The 16,903-nt window shown below is 40.9% G+C and overlaps 1 protein-coding gene across 1 annotated transcript; it reads left to right on the forward strand.

Moving 5' to 3' along the window:
- The first annotated feature begins 4,354 nt into the window (after window positions 1-4,354).
- LOC104225117 (uncharacterized acetyltransferase At3g50280) lies at window positions 4,355-6,002 on the forward strand. Its single transcript, XM_009776885.2, has one exon. It carries the CDS (start codon window positions 4,406-4,408, stop codon window positions 5,771-5,773), a length of 1,368 nt encoding a protein of 455 aa, XP_009775187.1. The 5' UTR covers window positions 4,355-4,405; the 3' UTR covers window positions 5,774-6,002.
- The last annotated feature ends 10,901 nt before the right edge of the window (window positions 6,003-16,903 follow it).

Genomic DNA, 16,903 nt, shown 5'->3' on the forward strand with positions numbered 1-16,903 from the left:
TTGGCTTGTAACTGGGAGCGGATGGTACGTGATTATTGTTGGCTTGTAACTGGGAGCGGGTGGTACGCCTACCACAAGATATATAATGAAATGGGAGCGGGTGGTACGCCTACCACAAGATATATAATGAAATGGGAGCGGGTGGTACGCCTACCACAAGATATAATGAAATGGGAGCGGGTGGTACGCCTACCACAAGATATAATAAAATGGGAGCGGGTGGTACGCCTACCACAAGATATAATGAAATGGAGCGGGTGGTACGCCTACCACAAGACATAATGAAATGGGAGCGGGTGGTACGCCTACCACGAGATACATGAAATGGGAGCGGGTAGCACGCCTGCCACGAGATACATGAAATGGGATCGGGTTGCACGCCTGCAACAAGATGTGAAAAGAAAGTGAAATATGCTTTTGTTTCCCTTATTCTTGTTAGTGATTGGATTTTGATTCCTTTATAATTCTCTTGATATTCTATTTTTACTTTTTTTTATATATGTTCAATACTCCAAATTTCAACAATTGTTACATTTTTTAACTCAATTGATTTCTCAACTAAATTTTCCTTAACCGTTTGAGGTTGTACTTTACAAAAAAAAAGGAATTTCTATTATGTTTTGATTTATTGATTTCTCGTATTAAAGGTGAAGGATTCATTCGATATTGTACTTTAATTGAAAAGGGTATCTTCTTTATCAAATGATTTCTAAAAATAACTTCATATTTTCTTGTTGATTTCCTAATTGGGTTGGAAGTTGTACTCTACTTTATGTTAAGTGAATGAGGCGTCACAAGGTGACATTTACTCGAAAGAATTATATTCGAAAGATGCTTATTTGAAAGATATTTTATTTAAAGGAAATATATTCGATATATATTCATTGAAAAGCATATTATCTTGGAGATTATTACTTGAAGGATTTATAGGCGAAAGATTTATATTTGAAGGACTTGATGAATTGATTGCACTTGTATCTATTATTTGTTGAGAAACATTTATGGTGTTCTTGTGGCCTGCTATTTACATCACTGGTTGGTCATTGTTGCCATCATTGTTATCTGCTTCCTATTATTTTTGTACGCTATATTGCACAGGTTTATTTGGTAGTCTGGTCCTAGCCTCGTCACTACTTCGCCGAGGTTAGGCTAGGCATTACCAGCACATGGAGTCGGTTGTGCTATACTACATTCTGCACTCTTTTGTGCAGATCCCAGTGTTGTAGACTTCGGACCGCAGTGAGATTGCTGTTTTCTTGTTCATCAGGCGATCCGAGGTAGTCCTGCAGGCGTCCGCAGGTCTTGGCGCGTCTCCTTCTATCTATTATTCCTGTTTCTTTCATGTATTTCCAGAGACAGTATTGTATTTATTTCTTTCAGACCTTTATTTGTAGTACTCCTAGACATTCTATGAAGTTATGACACCAGTCTTGGGTAGATTTGTTATGGTTTGGTATTAGCAGTATTATTAAATCTCTACAATGTAGTCTTCCGCTTATTCAATTCTATTGTTATCTAATTGTTGGCTCTTAACCGTTATCGGATTAAAAATGGAAATAAAGTAGATAGTTCAATTGGTTGGCTTGCCTAGCTTTCACTAGTAGACGCCATCACGACTCCCGAGAGTGGGAAATCCGGGTCGTGACACATTCGCTTCCTGGTTAACACCGCTGAACTTACACTCAAGTATTCTATCTTGGTCCTGCTCAACTTGAAACCTTTAGACTCAAGGTCAAGGGTATGTCTCCAGATCTCTAGAATCTCGTTAATACCACATCGTGTCTCATCAATCAGAACTATGTCATTTGCAAATAACATGCACCAAGACATCTTCCCTTGAATGTGTCGCGTCAATACGTTTATGTGATCTGACATTAATTTAATTTAAGAGAATAACAATTGAACTTTAAAATTCTAACTCTATCAAAACATTGATTAATTTGACTTATTGGCTACAACAATAATAATAATCCAATGTATTCTCACAGGTGAGATCTAAGGAAATAAAAAGTATGCAACCTTACCTTTACCCCATTCTGGCAGAAAGACTGTTGCAATAATAATAATCCAATGTATTCTCACAGGTGAGATCTAAGGAAATAAAAAGTATGCAACCTTACCTTTGCCGATTGACCCTCCGCTAAAATTTGACTATAAGACTTAAAAAGGAAGAACAAGAATAGGTTCAGCCTCCCCAAGTCAGCTTTCTACAACCACACTAGTGAATGGTTCATTATACCAACTCCAACTCCTGTTACCGACTTTGACTAGAAATAGCGAGTTGAGTCTTCAAAAATCATACTAGTTAATAAATTGGCAAGAAATACTTGCTCAGCAAGCAGTACTAGTCATTACTGTGGTGTCAGCTACCTACTATTATATACATTTTTCCCACTAAAACAGCCAAGATGATGAAGTAAACGATAGTAATATAAAAATACTAAAGCAATTTCCGAGTATGGTATGTGCATGTGCAACTTTTGAATTTTTAGTTGTTTGTGACATTTATAGCTTATGTGAAGCTTTTAAAAAATGTTTCAACTCATTTTTCTCAAAAGTGCTTTTCAAAAAAATATTTTTGGAAAGAAACTTTAAAATTGTTTCTGTTTTTACTCAAAAACGTTTTTTACCTTCTAAAAACTTGACCTAACACTTTAACTTTGAAAAAAAAAGTACTTTTGGCCTTGAAAAAGCTTGGCCAAACAGGCTATTAGTCAACGAATTTACCAAGGCCAGCTAATTTAGACGGTTAATCGCCTTAGTGACAACTATAACTGATTTATTAAAAGAATAAGAATAGTAACGTGAAAAATAAGATGAGTCCATGCCTACAATATATATATATATATATATATATATATATATATATATATATATATGGAAAGTCATCTAGGAATTGGATTTGGGTGTAATTACATAGTTTGACATGTTTGTCTGGCCAAGTAATTACTTGATCAGCATGGAATTGAGTGTAATTGGAGAGGTATAATTACATTCTTCAATTCTCAAGGGGGAGGTGAGAATTGGTGGTAATTGCACTTGTAATTACAAGGCTTTTAATTTCTTTTCCTTTATTTTATTTTAATATTTTCTTTGTAAATTTTTATTTTCATTATTCTAATTTCTTTTATTTTTTTATTTTTTTATTTTTTACTTTTTGAATTTCTTTTTCAATTTTAAAATACATTTTCTTTGTACATTATTTATCTTTTATTTCTCTACCTTTACTTCTTGTGATTCCATGTAATTGCTCGTATATTTTATTTTTTATTTGTTTTATTTTTTATTTAGCGTAACTGCGTTATTATTCTAATTTTTGAAACTACACCTCCTAATATTAGAAATAATGTGTCATTAACAAACTTGGTGAGTGATGTTATTAAAGTGAAATTTCGTTGTTGTATGAAATTATAAACTTATTATGTTTTCTAATTTTTAGTTGTAGTGGAACTTATTTTTTAAAGTTTTTTTTTGGGATTTTGAAATTTTGTTATATTTATGGTTCCAAATTACTCGATTTAGTAGTATTGGCTTGTTATTTCACATTGCATGTTGTTCATTTTTTTAGTTAGAATTGATAAATAAATTTTGTCTAGCAGTTGCATAATGTTATGACATTATATTTATAAATATTAATTTATTTTATCAAACTTGCATCCCATGATGTTCTTACAAAATATATATTTTTAGTTTATTATAATTAATTAAACTAAATATTATTAGTTTAGAAAATATATGTCAATTATTTTTACAATATTAGTTATAAATATATGATTACTAATTAGTGTATATTAAAAAAAATATGCATCTTAAATACCAAATCTAATATCATTTATACTTATAAAAAATTATTTATGGCCATATATTTATTATATTAACTTTTAAATTTTGATAATTATTTCATTTAGAATTTAGTTTAACTGTGCAATTATACTTGTGCAACCAAACAATACGTTTGTAATTATATTGTAATTATGTTAAAATAAACAAATAGGGCATCGTAATTACTAGGCTATGTAATTACTATGCGAATTACTATCCTAATAATTACATAAATTTCAATTACCTTGTGGCTTTCCAAATAGAGCGGGTAAAACTTCTTTACACTACCCATGTCGCCTAAGTATTCAAACTCATTTATTTATTGACTATTGCAATTGGCTCTTGACCATATCTTGGTTTTGACAATCAAGCGATTCGTCAAGACAGCCTATGCAAATATTAGATGTCACCAAGCACTATCTACTTAATTAGTACTACAATTTTTATCTAAAAAATTCCAAACTTTCCTAGAAACCCCTTTAAACCAAGCTTTAAACTTGTAAAAGGTTGGTAAGGGTAAGCATCAAATACTCTATAAAAACCCAATCTCCATACAGAAAAAATAAGAAGAACACACAGAAAAATGTCTTCTTCTTCTTCTTCTTCACCTACTGTTCAACACATCTCAGAATGTTTCATTAAACCACTTTACGAATCCGAGGAATCTAAAAAACCTGTGTATTTATCATCATGGGATTTAGCTATGCTCTCTGTTCATTACATCCAAAAAGGTCTGCTTTTCACTAAACCTTCAAATTTTCAACTTGATCTTTTTTTGGAAAAACTTAAAGAATCACTCTCACTTACCCTTGTCCAATTTTACCCCTTAGCTGGTCGACTTTCTACACTTAAACAAGAAAATCCTCCTCTTTACACTGTCTTTATTGACTGTGTTAACACCCCAGGTGCAAGGTTTATTCATGCTAATCTTGATTTAACTATTTCTGATATTCTTTCACCAAAAGATGTTCCTTTAGTAGTTCAATCATTTTTTGATCATGATAAAGCAATTAATCACGACGGACATGAATTATCTTTGTTAACTATTCAAGTTACAGAATTAATTGATGGGGTTTTTATTGGTTGCTCAATTAATCATGTATTAGCTGATGGTTCTTCTTTTTGGCTTTTCTTTAATACTTTTTCTGAAATTTTCAAAGCCAATAATGAACAGAAAAAACAGAAAATTCCAATTTCCATTTCTAAATCATCACCTATTCATAACCATTGGTTTCCAAAAGGACATGGTCCAATTATTAATCTTCCTTATACTCACCATAATCAATTCATTAGTAGGCATGAAGCTCCACATATGAGGGAAAGGTTTTTTCATTTCTCAGCTGAGTCTTTGAAAAAACTCAAAGCAAAAGCAAATATAGAGTGTAATACAACCAAGATTTCAACTTTACAAGCTTTGTCAGCTCATATGTGGAGATGCATAACTAAAGTTAGAAAATTTCCATCTGATCAAATGACAAGTTGCAGAATGGCTATAAATAACAGAGCAAGATTAGACCCTCCATTGCCACAGGAATATTTTGGTAATTGTATTCAAACTGTTCGAGGAAATGCCACAGCTGGTGAAGTTCTTGAACATAACCTTGGATGGGCAGCTTGGAAATTGCATCAAGCTGTGATTAATCATAACAATAAGGAAATTCGTGAATGGGTTGAGAAACTGGAATGTGGTATGGTTTATCAGATGGGATTTTTTGATCCTTGTAGTATTATGATGGGGAGTTCACCAAGATTTGATATGTATGGAAATGAATTTGGATTGGGAAAAGGAGTAGCATTGAGAAGTGGATATGCAAATAAATTTGATGGGAAAGTGTCTTTGTATCAAGGAATTGAAGGTGATGGTAGTATGGATTTGGAAGTTTGCCTTTTACCTGAGTTTATGGCTTCTCTTGAATCTGATGAGGAGTTCATGGACAGTTTGTCAAGTTAATTTGGTGCTGTGATATTGTAGAATTTTTTATGCAAGTTTGCTTTGAATCGCCCGTACAAAGTAAGAATAAGGCTGCATACTAGTTACATTTTCCGGATTCATTTATGGAAATACACGGGGCATGTTATTATTATTGTTGATGTATTGTATTTGCTTTTCAAGAATGGTGTATGGTCAATATTGATCCGTTTGACTTTCGGGATTAAATAAGATTTGCTTTCCTTCGTGAGTTTAAGTTTATACACCAAATGTAAAAGTGTTTTTATACTGTCAGATCATTTAAAAAGTATTTACAGCTGTAATAGGTAAAGTTAGTAATCCAAAAAGTAACTCAAGTAACATTGCACAGCATATTAAATTGCACTCATAGATTTTATTAGACGATAGCGGGTAAAAACTTACTTGCATCAATATTTTAACACCAAACATAGTAATTGCCATTTTCATGGTTAAGAAATAAACTGAGCTGTGAATGTGTATTAATTACTAATGATTTAGTAATAAAAGTGCATGTCAAAGCATATGTTAGTTATTAGTTGACCTATTGTAAACACTGGATTTATTTATGTGAATTATTTTCCTGTACAAATATTACTAACAAAAGAAGTAAGAAGAAAATTGCTCTTTTTTTCCTCACTCGCCAAAAAAGGTGAAGCAGAGTTGGAATATAAATAATTGTTCTCCTCTTTCTTGTTATCAGGGTTGGTAGAGTTTTGACCAATCGAAACTTCCTAGCACTTCATATTACTTGTAAAAGTTGAATCTGTCTTTTACAAATTACAAGCTGATTTCCGAAGTTGACTTTTAGTTGCTGATAAAGACTAAAATACAAACTTAATCATTTGATGAATTAGCTCTAGCCTGTAGTACAATCCAAATTCAATCTGGGGCTGGACATGAGTCACATGTCCTTTCCCTTTTAGTTCAATCACGTGGTTGAAGTAGTAAATATTATATTGAAAAAGAAAGGAGAAAATAAAATGGTAAATCATACTTTTATTTATGAACAAATATAAATAGGACTAGAGTCGTGCGATGTATTGTTCTAACTTCTAAGAAATGATTTAGCAGTGTGAAAAAAATCTTTCTCTATCAGAGAGAGCAATATTAATAGAAATTTGAATAACAAATCACCAAGTATAGCAGAGTAGTATAATTTTGTGAGAATCGTAGCACACCTATTAGCTAAGGAAGCTGTTAAAAACTTCTCTCCTACTAAGTGTTTTTATCATGCCCGTCCACCCCTTTTTGTTGAGGTAGAAATAAACAAAAACAATTTTACGCAACGCCTTCCTGATGTTCTTTGGAAGGGCAACGTAAGGCTAAGCAACCGATGTCAGTGCGGTTGCTGTCCACCAATGAGGTCCCCTCCGCACGCTAGACTAAATTGTCAGTGCCGTGCGGGAAAACCAATGTCACAAGCAATTGCGGAAGCTGAGAGAGAATTGAGTTTTGAATGATGATGATGATTTTATTGATGAATGAAATGCTGATTACAAAAGATGCGGTGTCGAGGGGGAGAGACACCAGTACAGAAAATTGCTTGCTTGAAAATGTTTGATTGTTTGATCTCCCCTAATAATACTTAAAAAAATAAACCAAAATTACATGACTAGTCCTAATAAAGTTGTAGAAGCACACTGAATGAAAATGATGTAAACTAGCCTATATTACAATGAAAAGGACTTAGTTTATTACAATGTAGAACCAAGTCTGATGGCAACAACTTTGTCTTGCGGATCAGGGTCTGCGCGCGCGTAGATGTGGGCGTGCGCGACACTTGCTGTGTTGGCCTGAGGCTGGGCGCTGGTGCTTGGCATCAGGGTTTGTGCGCGAGGCGCTGCTGGAATGGGCCTGCAGCTGGGCGCTGGCGAGGCATCAGGATCTGCGCGAGGGGCATTGTCAGGGCGCGCAATGCTGTTGTCATTGGCCAGCCACTGGGCGCTAGCGAGAGGCATCGGTGGGGCGACAGAGGTGTATGCGCGCTTGTCACTTGGCGCAGCCAAGACCACAGGGCCGACTATGGCGCTAGGCATTGTGAGGTTTGCTAGGCCGCCATGGGGCGTGGCCAAGGGGTCATGGGGCGTGTCTGGAAAGCAACCCACGACATTCTCCCCCACCAGAGTTGGCGCCGTCCTCGGAGCCTTATGATGATGATGATGATGAGATAATGATGATGATTCTGGTGGTTGTTGGATGGGAGGTCTGCGCCCCTCTGTTCTTTGAGTTTGCTGTTGTAGCGACGTAATGATTTCATGCGGCTGACATGGAAGACTAGATGGATCTTCCACCAGGATGGAGTTTTCACCTGGTATGTGGACTTCCCAATGCGTTTTTCAATAAGCAGGGGCCCGATGTATTTTTGTTGCAGGCGAGGGTCATGGGTCCTCTCTGCAAACAAGTATCGTTTTGGGATGCATAACATTACTTTGTCCCATGTTTGATGTTGGGCAAAGAAAAGATTTTGTTCGGTGAATCTTTTTGCCCGCTCTTGGGCTTTGACGAGATAGCTCTGCACTATCCCCATGTTGCGCTCCCATTCGCTCGAGAAGTTGGCAGCTCGAGGAGATTTCGGCATGGTTGATGCGTTCACCATTTGCGGGAGAAGCGGTTGCTGTCCAGTAACAATTTCAAAAGGGCTTTTGTTTGTATGATGGCTCTTTTGAGAATTGAAACACAGTTGAGCAGCATCCAAGAGCTTCACCCAATGCTTCTATGATCTGGTTGCAAAGTTGCGGAGATATTCCTCCATCATGTCATCGAACTGGTCTGTCTGGCCATCCGATGGTGGATGGATGTCTGGGTTGTGACTCAATGTTGACCCAAAACACCTGAAGAGATGGGTCCAAAAGTTGCTAGTGAAGCGTGAGTCGTGCCTACTAACAATGTCTTTGGGCAGGCCCCAATGTTTGACAATGTGCGAGAAGAAGAGTCGAGCTGTATCTTCTGCTGATGCGTTTTGCGGGGCTGCTATGAAGGTTGCATAGTTTGAAAACTGATCTATGACAACCATGATGGATGCAAGATTACCGACTTGGGGTAATCCCGTGATGAATCTGAGGGAAACACTTTCCCATGGTCTCTGAGGGACATGTAATGGCTGCAAGGGTCCCTTCTGTGATGAGTGATCCGTCTTGTCCTTGTGGCATGGCTGACAAGTCTTCACACGCTGAGGAGAGTCACCAGTATTTTGAGGCCGATGACATGATGGCTGGTTGTTGTTGCGAAGGGTAGCCGGAACCAGGGGTTCATGTATGTTGACTACCTTCTCCAACTACATGGCCGAGATGTTTTCAGCAGCTATCTTTATGGGAAAGCATGGTATGGTGCAGGGCTTGACCCCGTTTTCTCCCATCATCAGGAGCATGTTGGCATATGGTACCGGTATGGTGTTGGTTTGCCTCATGAACTCCAAACCCACTAGATGTCGAAGTCATCTATGATTGTGATGCACAGGTCGATGCTTCCTTTGTATGGGCCAAGTTTCACTGGGACGTTTGTAGCTGTTCCACCCAATGTCTGGGGTGGTGAGTTGATAGCCTTGATGCGGCCTTTGCTCTCTTGCACAACAAAACCCAGGTGATCTACTTGAGTTGAAGCCAAGTAGTTGTGGGTAGCACCTGTGTCTATCAATGCGTGAAGGGGCTTGCCGTTCACTTTCAATTCGACAAACATTAGGATCCTCACTTGTTTAGGAGGCCTATCATCTATCTTTTCTTTCCCTTTCTTGGTGATTGGGACTGATATTTTCTTAGGAGGACATGCACTGGTCCCCGCTAAGGCATGCGGGATAGAGCCAACAATTGCATTGAAGGCGCCTACCTGGTCTTCTTCTGATGTGTCTGATTCATTTGACTCATCCTCGATAGTTTGATTAGCATTGACCTTTATGTTTGGGCATTCATTGTTCCAATGTGCCCCGCCGCAATGATGACATTCTGAGGGAGGCTTTCTCCCCTGATTGTTGTTGATGGATGCAACACTGTTGCTGCTGGAGGGAGGAGTCTTAGTTTTGGATGCACTCCGATCTCCCCCACTTTTGCTTGGGCCACCATTGTTGGGATGGTTCCCGTTGAATCCCCCTCGGACAGACGGCTGGGGCCTATCGTTCTGAGTTCCCAAATGATAATCGCCAAGACATTCTGCAGCTTGAATGGCCTTGGGCAGGGTGTCTACCCGTTGTCTTTGTAGTTCCATACGGGCATGAGGTTTCAAACCTTCTATGAATGCAAAGAGTTTGTCTTTGTCCCCTATGTCGCATATGTTTAGCATGAGTGCGGAGAATTCACACACATACTCCCGCACTGATCTGGTGTGGCGGAGCTCCCGTAGCTTTCTCCTTGCGTTGTATTCCACATTTTCGGGGAGGAACTGCAGGCGTAGGGCTGCCTTCAATTCATCCCATGTCTGGAGAGTATCTTCACCGGCCTTGATGGCTTCGTATTTGACCCGCCACCAAAATTTGGCATCGCCCTGAAGATACATGGCAGCAGTTGCTACCTTTTTGGATTCTTCCAAATGGCCCACGGCATCGAAGTATTGCTCGATGTCGAAGATGAAATTTTCCACTTCTTTAGCATCCCGGGATCCGTCGTAGGGCTTTGGCTCCGGTATCTTAAGCTTTTATGGAATGGGTGTGAGGTTTGTTGCACCCCTGATGTGGTTGTTGCCTCCTCGAAGCAGGCTCTATAGGGCAGCATTGACAACATTGAGCTTGCCTGTCAAGTTGTCTATAGTTTGTTGCATGACAGTTAGTCTGTCTGCCTCTTGTTGTCGATGGGCTAAATCGTCGGCACGCTCCTGTTGGAAGTTCTCAAATTTGCCATGAATATTGGCAGTTTCAATGGCTGCTGTTTGTCGGTCATCCTCAGAGTCACGACTGATGTTTGCAATGTCATTTTCTGCCTGCCGCATTCGGCGGTCCAGGTCGTCCAACCTTTGCACTAGGTTGTTGTTTTGATCAGGCACCTTATCCACGATGGGTCGTAATCGGTCAACCGTCTATTCTAGGGATGCCGGGCTCTCCCCATGAGTCACCATGGTCAGAAATGGCGATGATGTCAAATGTGTTCCCTCGTCCGATGTCGAGCCTAGGCTCTGATACCAACTGTTATGCAACACCTTCCTGATGTTCTTTGGAAGGGCAACGTAAGGCTAAGCAATCGATGTCAGTGCGGTTGTTGTTCGCCAATGAGGTCCCCCCCGCACGCTAGACTAGATTGCCAGTGTCGTGCGGGAAAACCAATGTCACAAGCAATTGCGGAAGCTGAGAGAGAATTGGGTTTTGAATGATGATGATGATTTTATTGCTGAATGAATTGCTGATTACAAAAGATGCGGTGTCGAGGGGGAGAGACTCCAGTATAGAAAATTGCTTGCTTGAAAATGTTTGATTGTTTGATCCCCCTAATAATACTTAAAAAAATAAACCAAAATTACATGACTAGTCCTAATAAAGTTGTAGAAGCACACTGAATGAAAATGATGTAAACTAGCCTATAATTACTATGAAAAGGACTTAGTTTATTACAATGTAGAACCAAGTCCGATGGTAGCAACTTTGTCTTGCGGGTCAGGGTCTGCGTGCGCGTAGCTGTGGGCGCGCGCGACACTTGCTGTGTTGGCCTGAGGCTGGGCGTTGGTGCTTGGCATCAGGGTCTGTGCGCGAGGCGCTGCTGGAATGGGCCTGCAGCTGGGCGCTGGCAAGGAATCAGGATCTGCGCGTGCGGCATTGTCAGGGCGCGCAATGCTGTTGTCATTGGACAGCCACTGGGCGCTGGCGAGAGGCATCGGTGGGGCGATAGAGGCGCATGAGCGCTTGTCACTTGGCGCAGCCAAGACCACGGGGCCGACCATGGCACTAGGCATTGTGAGGCTTGCTAGGCCGCCATGGGGCGCGACCAAGGGGTCATGGGGCATGTCTGGAAAGCAGCCAATGACATGCATGGAATATGTAATAGTGCTACGTTTCTTCCTACTACAGTTTGTAATTGTCTAGTCACTCTAGGAAACAGTAATGTCCTCAGGGACTATGTTATGTCTATGTAACCTTTTGTTTATTAATATAATATGTATGGGTGAAAATCTGACCAAGCGAATCTTGCCTAAGAGAGGATAACTAAGAGCCGATGAGGCCGAGGTCGTGCTTAAGAAGGAACCTATTGGCGAGCTGAGTTGCTATGGTCGAGGTCGAGTACTCAGATCAGCCCAAACAGTAGTTTAGTAATAAGATATTTTAGAGGAATATTTCACAGAATATTCTCTACACTTGTACTTTTAGTTAGGTAAGGTATATGTCCCATATAAGTGGGAATAGAGAGAGAAAAAATGGCATGTAATATTCCATATGATAAGTTCTCTCATGCAAAGTTTACTCTCAAGAAAATTACAAACATTGTCTTTACAAATAGATTCGATTTGCTGTTGATCTTACACTTTCTCGCATCAGATCCGAGAAAGCTTTCTATATTCTCTCGTTTGTTTGTCTTACATCACTTTCAAAGGGAGAATCATCCACCTCATTGAATATTTGGGTGAATCATTCTCTCTATTTATATTTATTGCCATTTAATATATTTATTGCTTGTCATTACTCCTCCACACATTCATAACAATATCATTAAACACCCTTTGTATTAAATTGGTTTAAGTATAATTATACGTTGTTCATATCAATCGATTTCAGATCTAGGATTTATTATGTTTAACTGGGATTTACTCATTATCATCGTATTTAATTAGTTTAACAAAAAAACTTAATTTTTTTTGGTCAAACAATTTAGCGCCGTCTATGGGGATTTTCTAGTTAAAATTTTAGTTTCTTCTAGATCTAAAAAGAAAAACACACAAAACTTTGCAAAATCCCGTATTTCCTTGTTTGCACAAATATGACATGGCATGCAACGGAAAGGAAAAGAGAAAGATGATAGCCGACCTCACCACCAACCTCCTCTACACCATCAACGAAGTGGACGAAACGGAGGGCGAAGACATGACACCAAACACCTCTCCCAGGCGAAACAGCTCGCCTCCACCTCTCGGTAGCGTCACGACCTCGCACGGTAAGGGTGCCTCTACATCCACGACAGAAGAGGCACCACCAATAGTGAAAAAGCTACTTGAGGCATGGTTGACAAATACGCTAACCAGCTTCCTCGACAAGCCCGCTCAGAGGACAAGTAGAGAAGAGACAAGGGATGGTGTCACATCAACAGCTGACGAGTAGCATCCCCTCTACCCCCCTCCCCGCAATAGGTATTACTCATAATGTTAGTGATACAGGTAATGACACCTTCACAACTATTTTGAGGAAAACGGAGGAGATGGAGAACGAGAACAAAATGCTCCGTAGCCAAATGAAAGAGCACCAAGAATGGGTAGACAAAATACCGGGTGCCCTAAAACTTCTGCCAAAAAGAGACGCCAGTCCGTTTGTTGAGCAACCATATAACGACGAGGCTGCACTGCATGTCATACCAAAGACCTTCAAAATGCCATCGTACTTAAAAATATACAACGGCACGACGGACCCGGAGGATCATGTGACCCACTATGTCACTACAATGACCTCGCAAAAGAACAAGTATCATCCATATTACTGAAAAAGTTTGGAGAAACCCTAACCGGGGGAGCACTGACTTGGTACTCACAGTTACCTGCGCGTTATATAGAAATGTTCAAGGAAATGGCAGAAAAGTTCATCACCGCCCATGCCAGGGCCAAGAAAGCATAGGCGAGGGTGAACGACATATTCGCCATTAAGCAATCGCCTCGCGAAGGACTCAGAGATTTCCTTGCCCGGTTCAACCGTGTAAGAGTGACCCTTCCAAATGTATCTGAGGGGATGGCGGTAGCCACTTTCCAGAATGGGCTAAGCACAAGTGGGTCGAGGGCGACCAAAAAGTTGCTAAGCCGACTCATGAAATACCCTCCAACCACTTGTGACGAGATACATAATGCCTACTATGCCGAGGTAAGAGCCGACGAGGACGATTTCGATGGACCTACCCAATGTTTGACCTCGGTCCAAACGGAGTATAGGAAAGACTGGAGAAACGACAGCAAGAGAGATCTAGCAGGATCTGGACCTAATCGAGAGAGACATCAGCCTTACATTAGAGGCACCCTCATGCCACCTCCACGCCACGATGAATGTCCATCCAAGCCGCGAACGGGAATCCACCGACATGAGAGAGGTATGCCACATTTATTATCTGCTCACAATTTTTGTATTTTCCCCTTAGAAATAGTCTACGCACTGGAGAAGCTCGGCCCAAAAGTGAAATGGCCACTAAAGATGAGATCCGACCCGAGCACCAGAAAGTCAAATGCTTTCTGCGAATTCCACCAGGAGCGGGGTCATATAACCGAGGACTGTATCGCCCCAAGACATGAGGTTGTGAACATGCTTCACCAAGGGCACTTGAAAAGACTGATGAGCGATCGCGGGAGGGCCAAATTTGCCCGAAGGCGGGAATAACACCAGGGACCGCCCAAACCACCTTCCCCAGCTTGGACTATTCAAATGATCATTGGAGGAGGAAACGACGCATCTATCAACAACGTGAAGTTTACCACTACCCACAAACTTAAACGGTCCATCACCCACGAATGGCATGATGAACTCGAAGAAAGTATCATCTTCGATAAGTCAGATACTCACGGTTTGGTCCTTCCTTACTATGACTCTCTTGTCATTACTTTACGTGTCTTTGATACTGATGTAAAACGTATTATGATCGATGACAGGAGCGGCACGTGCATCATCCGCCCTCGAGTCCTCACCCAAATGAAGCTCGAGGTAAAGATAGTGCCGCGTTGCATCACGCTAACTGGCTTTAACAATGCAGTTGAGCGGACATATAGAGAAATCACGTTGCCCGTCCTGGCCGGTGGTGTTACTTTGGAAACCATGTTCCACATTATGGACCAGGATACGACGTACAAAGCTATCATATGTCGACATTAGATACACGCCATGAAAACTGTCCCCTCCAGATTATACCAAGTCATCAAATTTGCCACCCTCTAGGGAGTATTCAGCATTCGAGGAGAGCAACGCACGACCCGAGAATTCTACTACATCGCCTAAGACTGCACATATACCCAACAACTAAAAGGAAAGGCCAAGGAGGCATAGCAATTAACGAAGTCGGGGTCAGATGGCATTGAGGGGAAAGACGTCGTGCGAGACCCCGAAATCATAGAAGCCACAGGGTCAACCGTAGAGGACCTCGACCCTGTCCAACTAGACGATAACAACCATAACAAGAAAGCTTTCATCGGCCATAAGCTCCAAGATCCAAGTAAATTTCGCCAATTCTTAAAAAGTAACGTAGACCTATTTGCTTTTTCCTATGCAGACATGCCAGGTATCCCGAAGTATATAGCAACTCACAAGTTGAACGTTGACCCATTTTACCCCTAGTGAGGCAAATTACACGAAAGTTAAACTCTACAATAAATGACACGGTTCGCGAAGAGGTCAAAAAAATGTTAGAAAATGGTTCTATTAGAGAATCGAAGTACCCTCAGTGGGTCGCCAACGTGGTCATGGTGAAAAAGAAGAATGGAAGTGGCAGATATGCGTAGTCTTCATAGATCTGAACAAAGCCTGCCCAAAAGACTCGTTCCCGCTGCCCCATATCGACCAACTCATCGACGCTACAACCAGGCACGAACTACTAAGCTTCTTGGACTCCTACTCAGGCTACAACCAAATACTCATAGAGGAGGAGGACTAGAAAAAAGCCACTTTCATCACCCATCAGGGGACATACTGCTATAGGGTGATGCCGTTCGGGTTGAAAAACATAGGGGCAACATATCAGAGGCTAGTGACAAAAATGTTCAAAGATAAACTCTGCAAGACCATGGAAGTATATATAGACGACATGCTGGTCAAGTCAAAAAGGAAGTAAGACCACATCGACCACTTGAGGGAAGCCTTCGACATACTCAGAAGGTACGACATGAAATTGAACCCCGAAAAATATGCTTTCGGTGTAACCTCTGGAAAGTTCCTCGACTTCTTGGTATCACAACGAGGCATCGAGGTCAACCCCGACCAAATCAGGGCCATAGAAGGAATCCCAGAAAATTTAACCAACAAGAAACAAGTACAAAAACTGACTGGCCATATAGCCGCCCTGTCGAGATTCATCTCATGGTCCTCCGATAGGTGCCAACATTTTTTTGGCGTACTTATAAAGGATAACGGACTCCAATGGAATTCTGAGTGCGTTGACACCTTAAAAGAACTAAAGGCCTACATGTGTTCCCCCCCACCCCGTTGCTCGCTAAGGCAAAACACGGAGAGCGTCTCCTTGTCTACCTGGCCATGTCTAATGTCGCAATAAGTACAGTCCTGGTACGAGAAAATAAAGGTACGCAGTCTCCAATCTACTACATTAGTAAAACTTTGGACGACGCTGAAACGAGGTACCCCCACCTCGAGAAGCTAGCTCTGGACTTAGTTGTAGCTTCACGAAAGCTTAGACCTTATTTTCAGTGCCACTCCATCTCAGTGGTCACGACTTTTCCTCTAAGGAGTATCCTGTATAAACCCGAACTGTTGGGCAAATTGGCCAAGTGGGCCATAGAGCTGAGCGAGCATAATACAACCTATCAGCCGCGAACGACGATAAAGTCGCAAGTACTTGCTGACTTCATCGCCGACTTCAATGCGAAAATAATGCCCGAAGTCGAAAGGGAAACTGCCAGTACTTCTACCAAAATGCACGGCCAATGGGTTTTGTATACCGATGGCTCTTCTAACGCGTCAGGATCTGGACTAGGACTCGTGCTCGAGGTCCCAACAGGCGAAATAGTTCGCCAGTCCATACGGTGCCCTGATATGACTAACAATGAGGCCGTGATTGCAAGGTTAAAATTGGCACTCAAGTATGGAGCACGGCGAGTAGTCTTGCGATGCGACTCGCAACACGTCGTCAACCAAGTTACAGGGAATTTCCAAATTAAGGAGCAACGGCTACAGAAATACCAAGCCAAAATTTTCAAACTATTACCCGAGTTCGACAAATGGCAGCTCGATCAAATACCCCGAGCGCAGAACATCGAAGCGGACGACCTCACCAAACTGGTAGCGGCCACCAAAAGCATAATCGGAGA

Source organism: Nicotiana sylvestris, chromosome 4 (genome assembly GCF_000393655.2).
Source record: "Nicotiana sylvestris chromosome 4, ASM39365v2, whole genome shotgun sequence".
In the NCBI taxonomy this organism is placed as follows: Eukaryota; Viridiplantae; Streptophyta; class Magnoliopsida; order Solanales; family Solanaceae; genus Nicotiana; species Nicotiana sylvestris.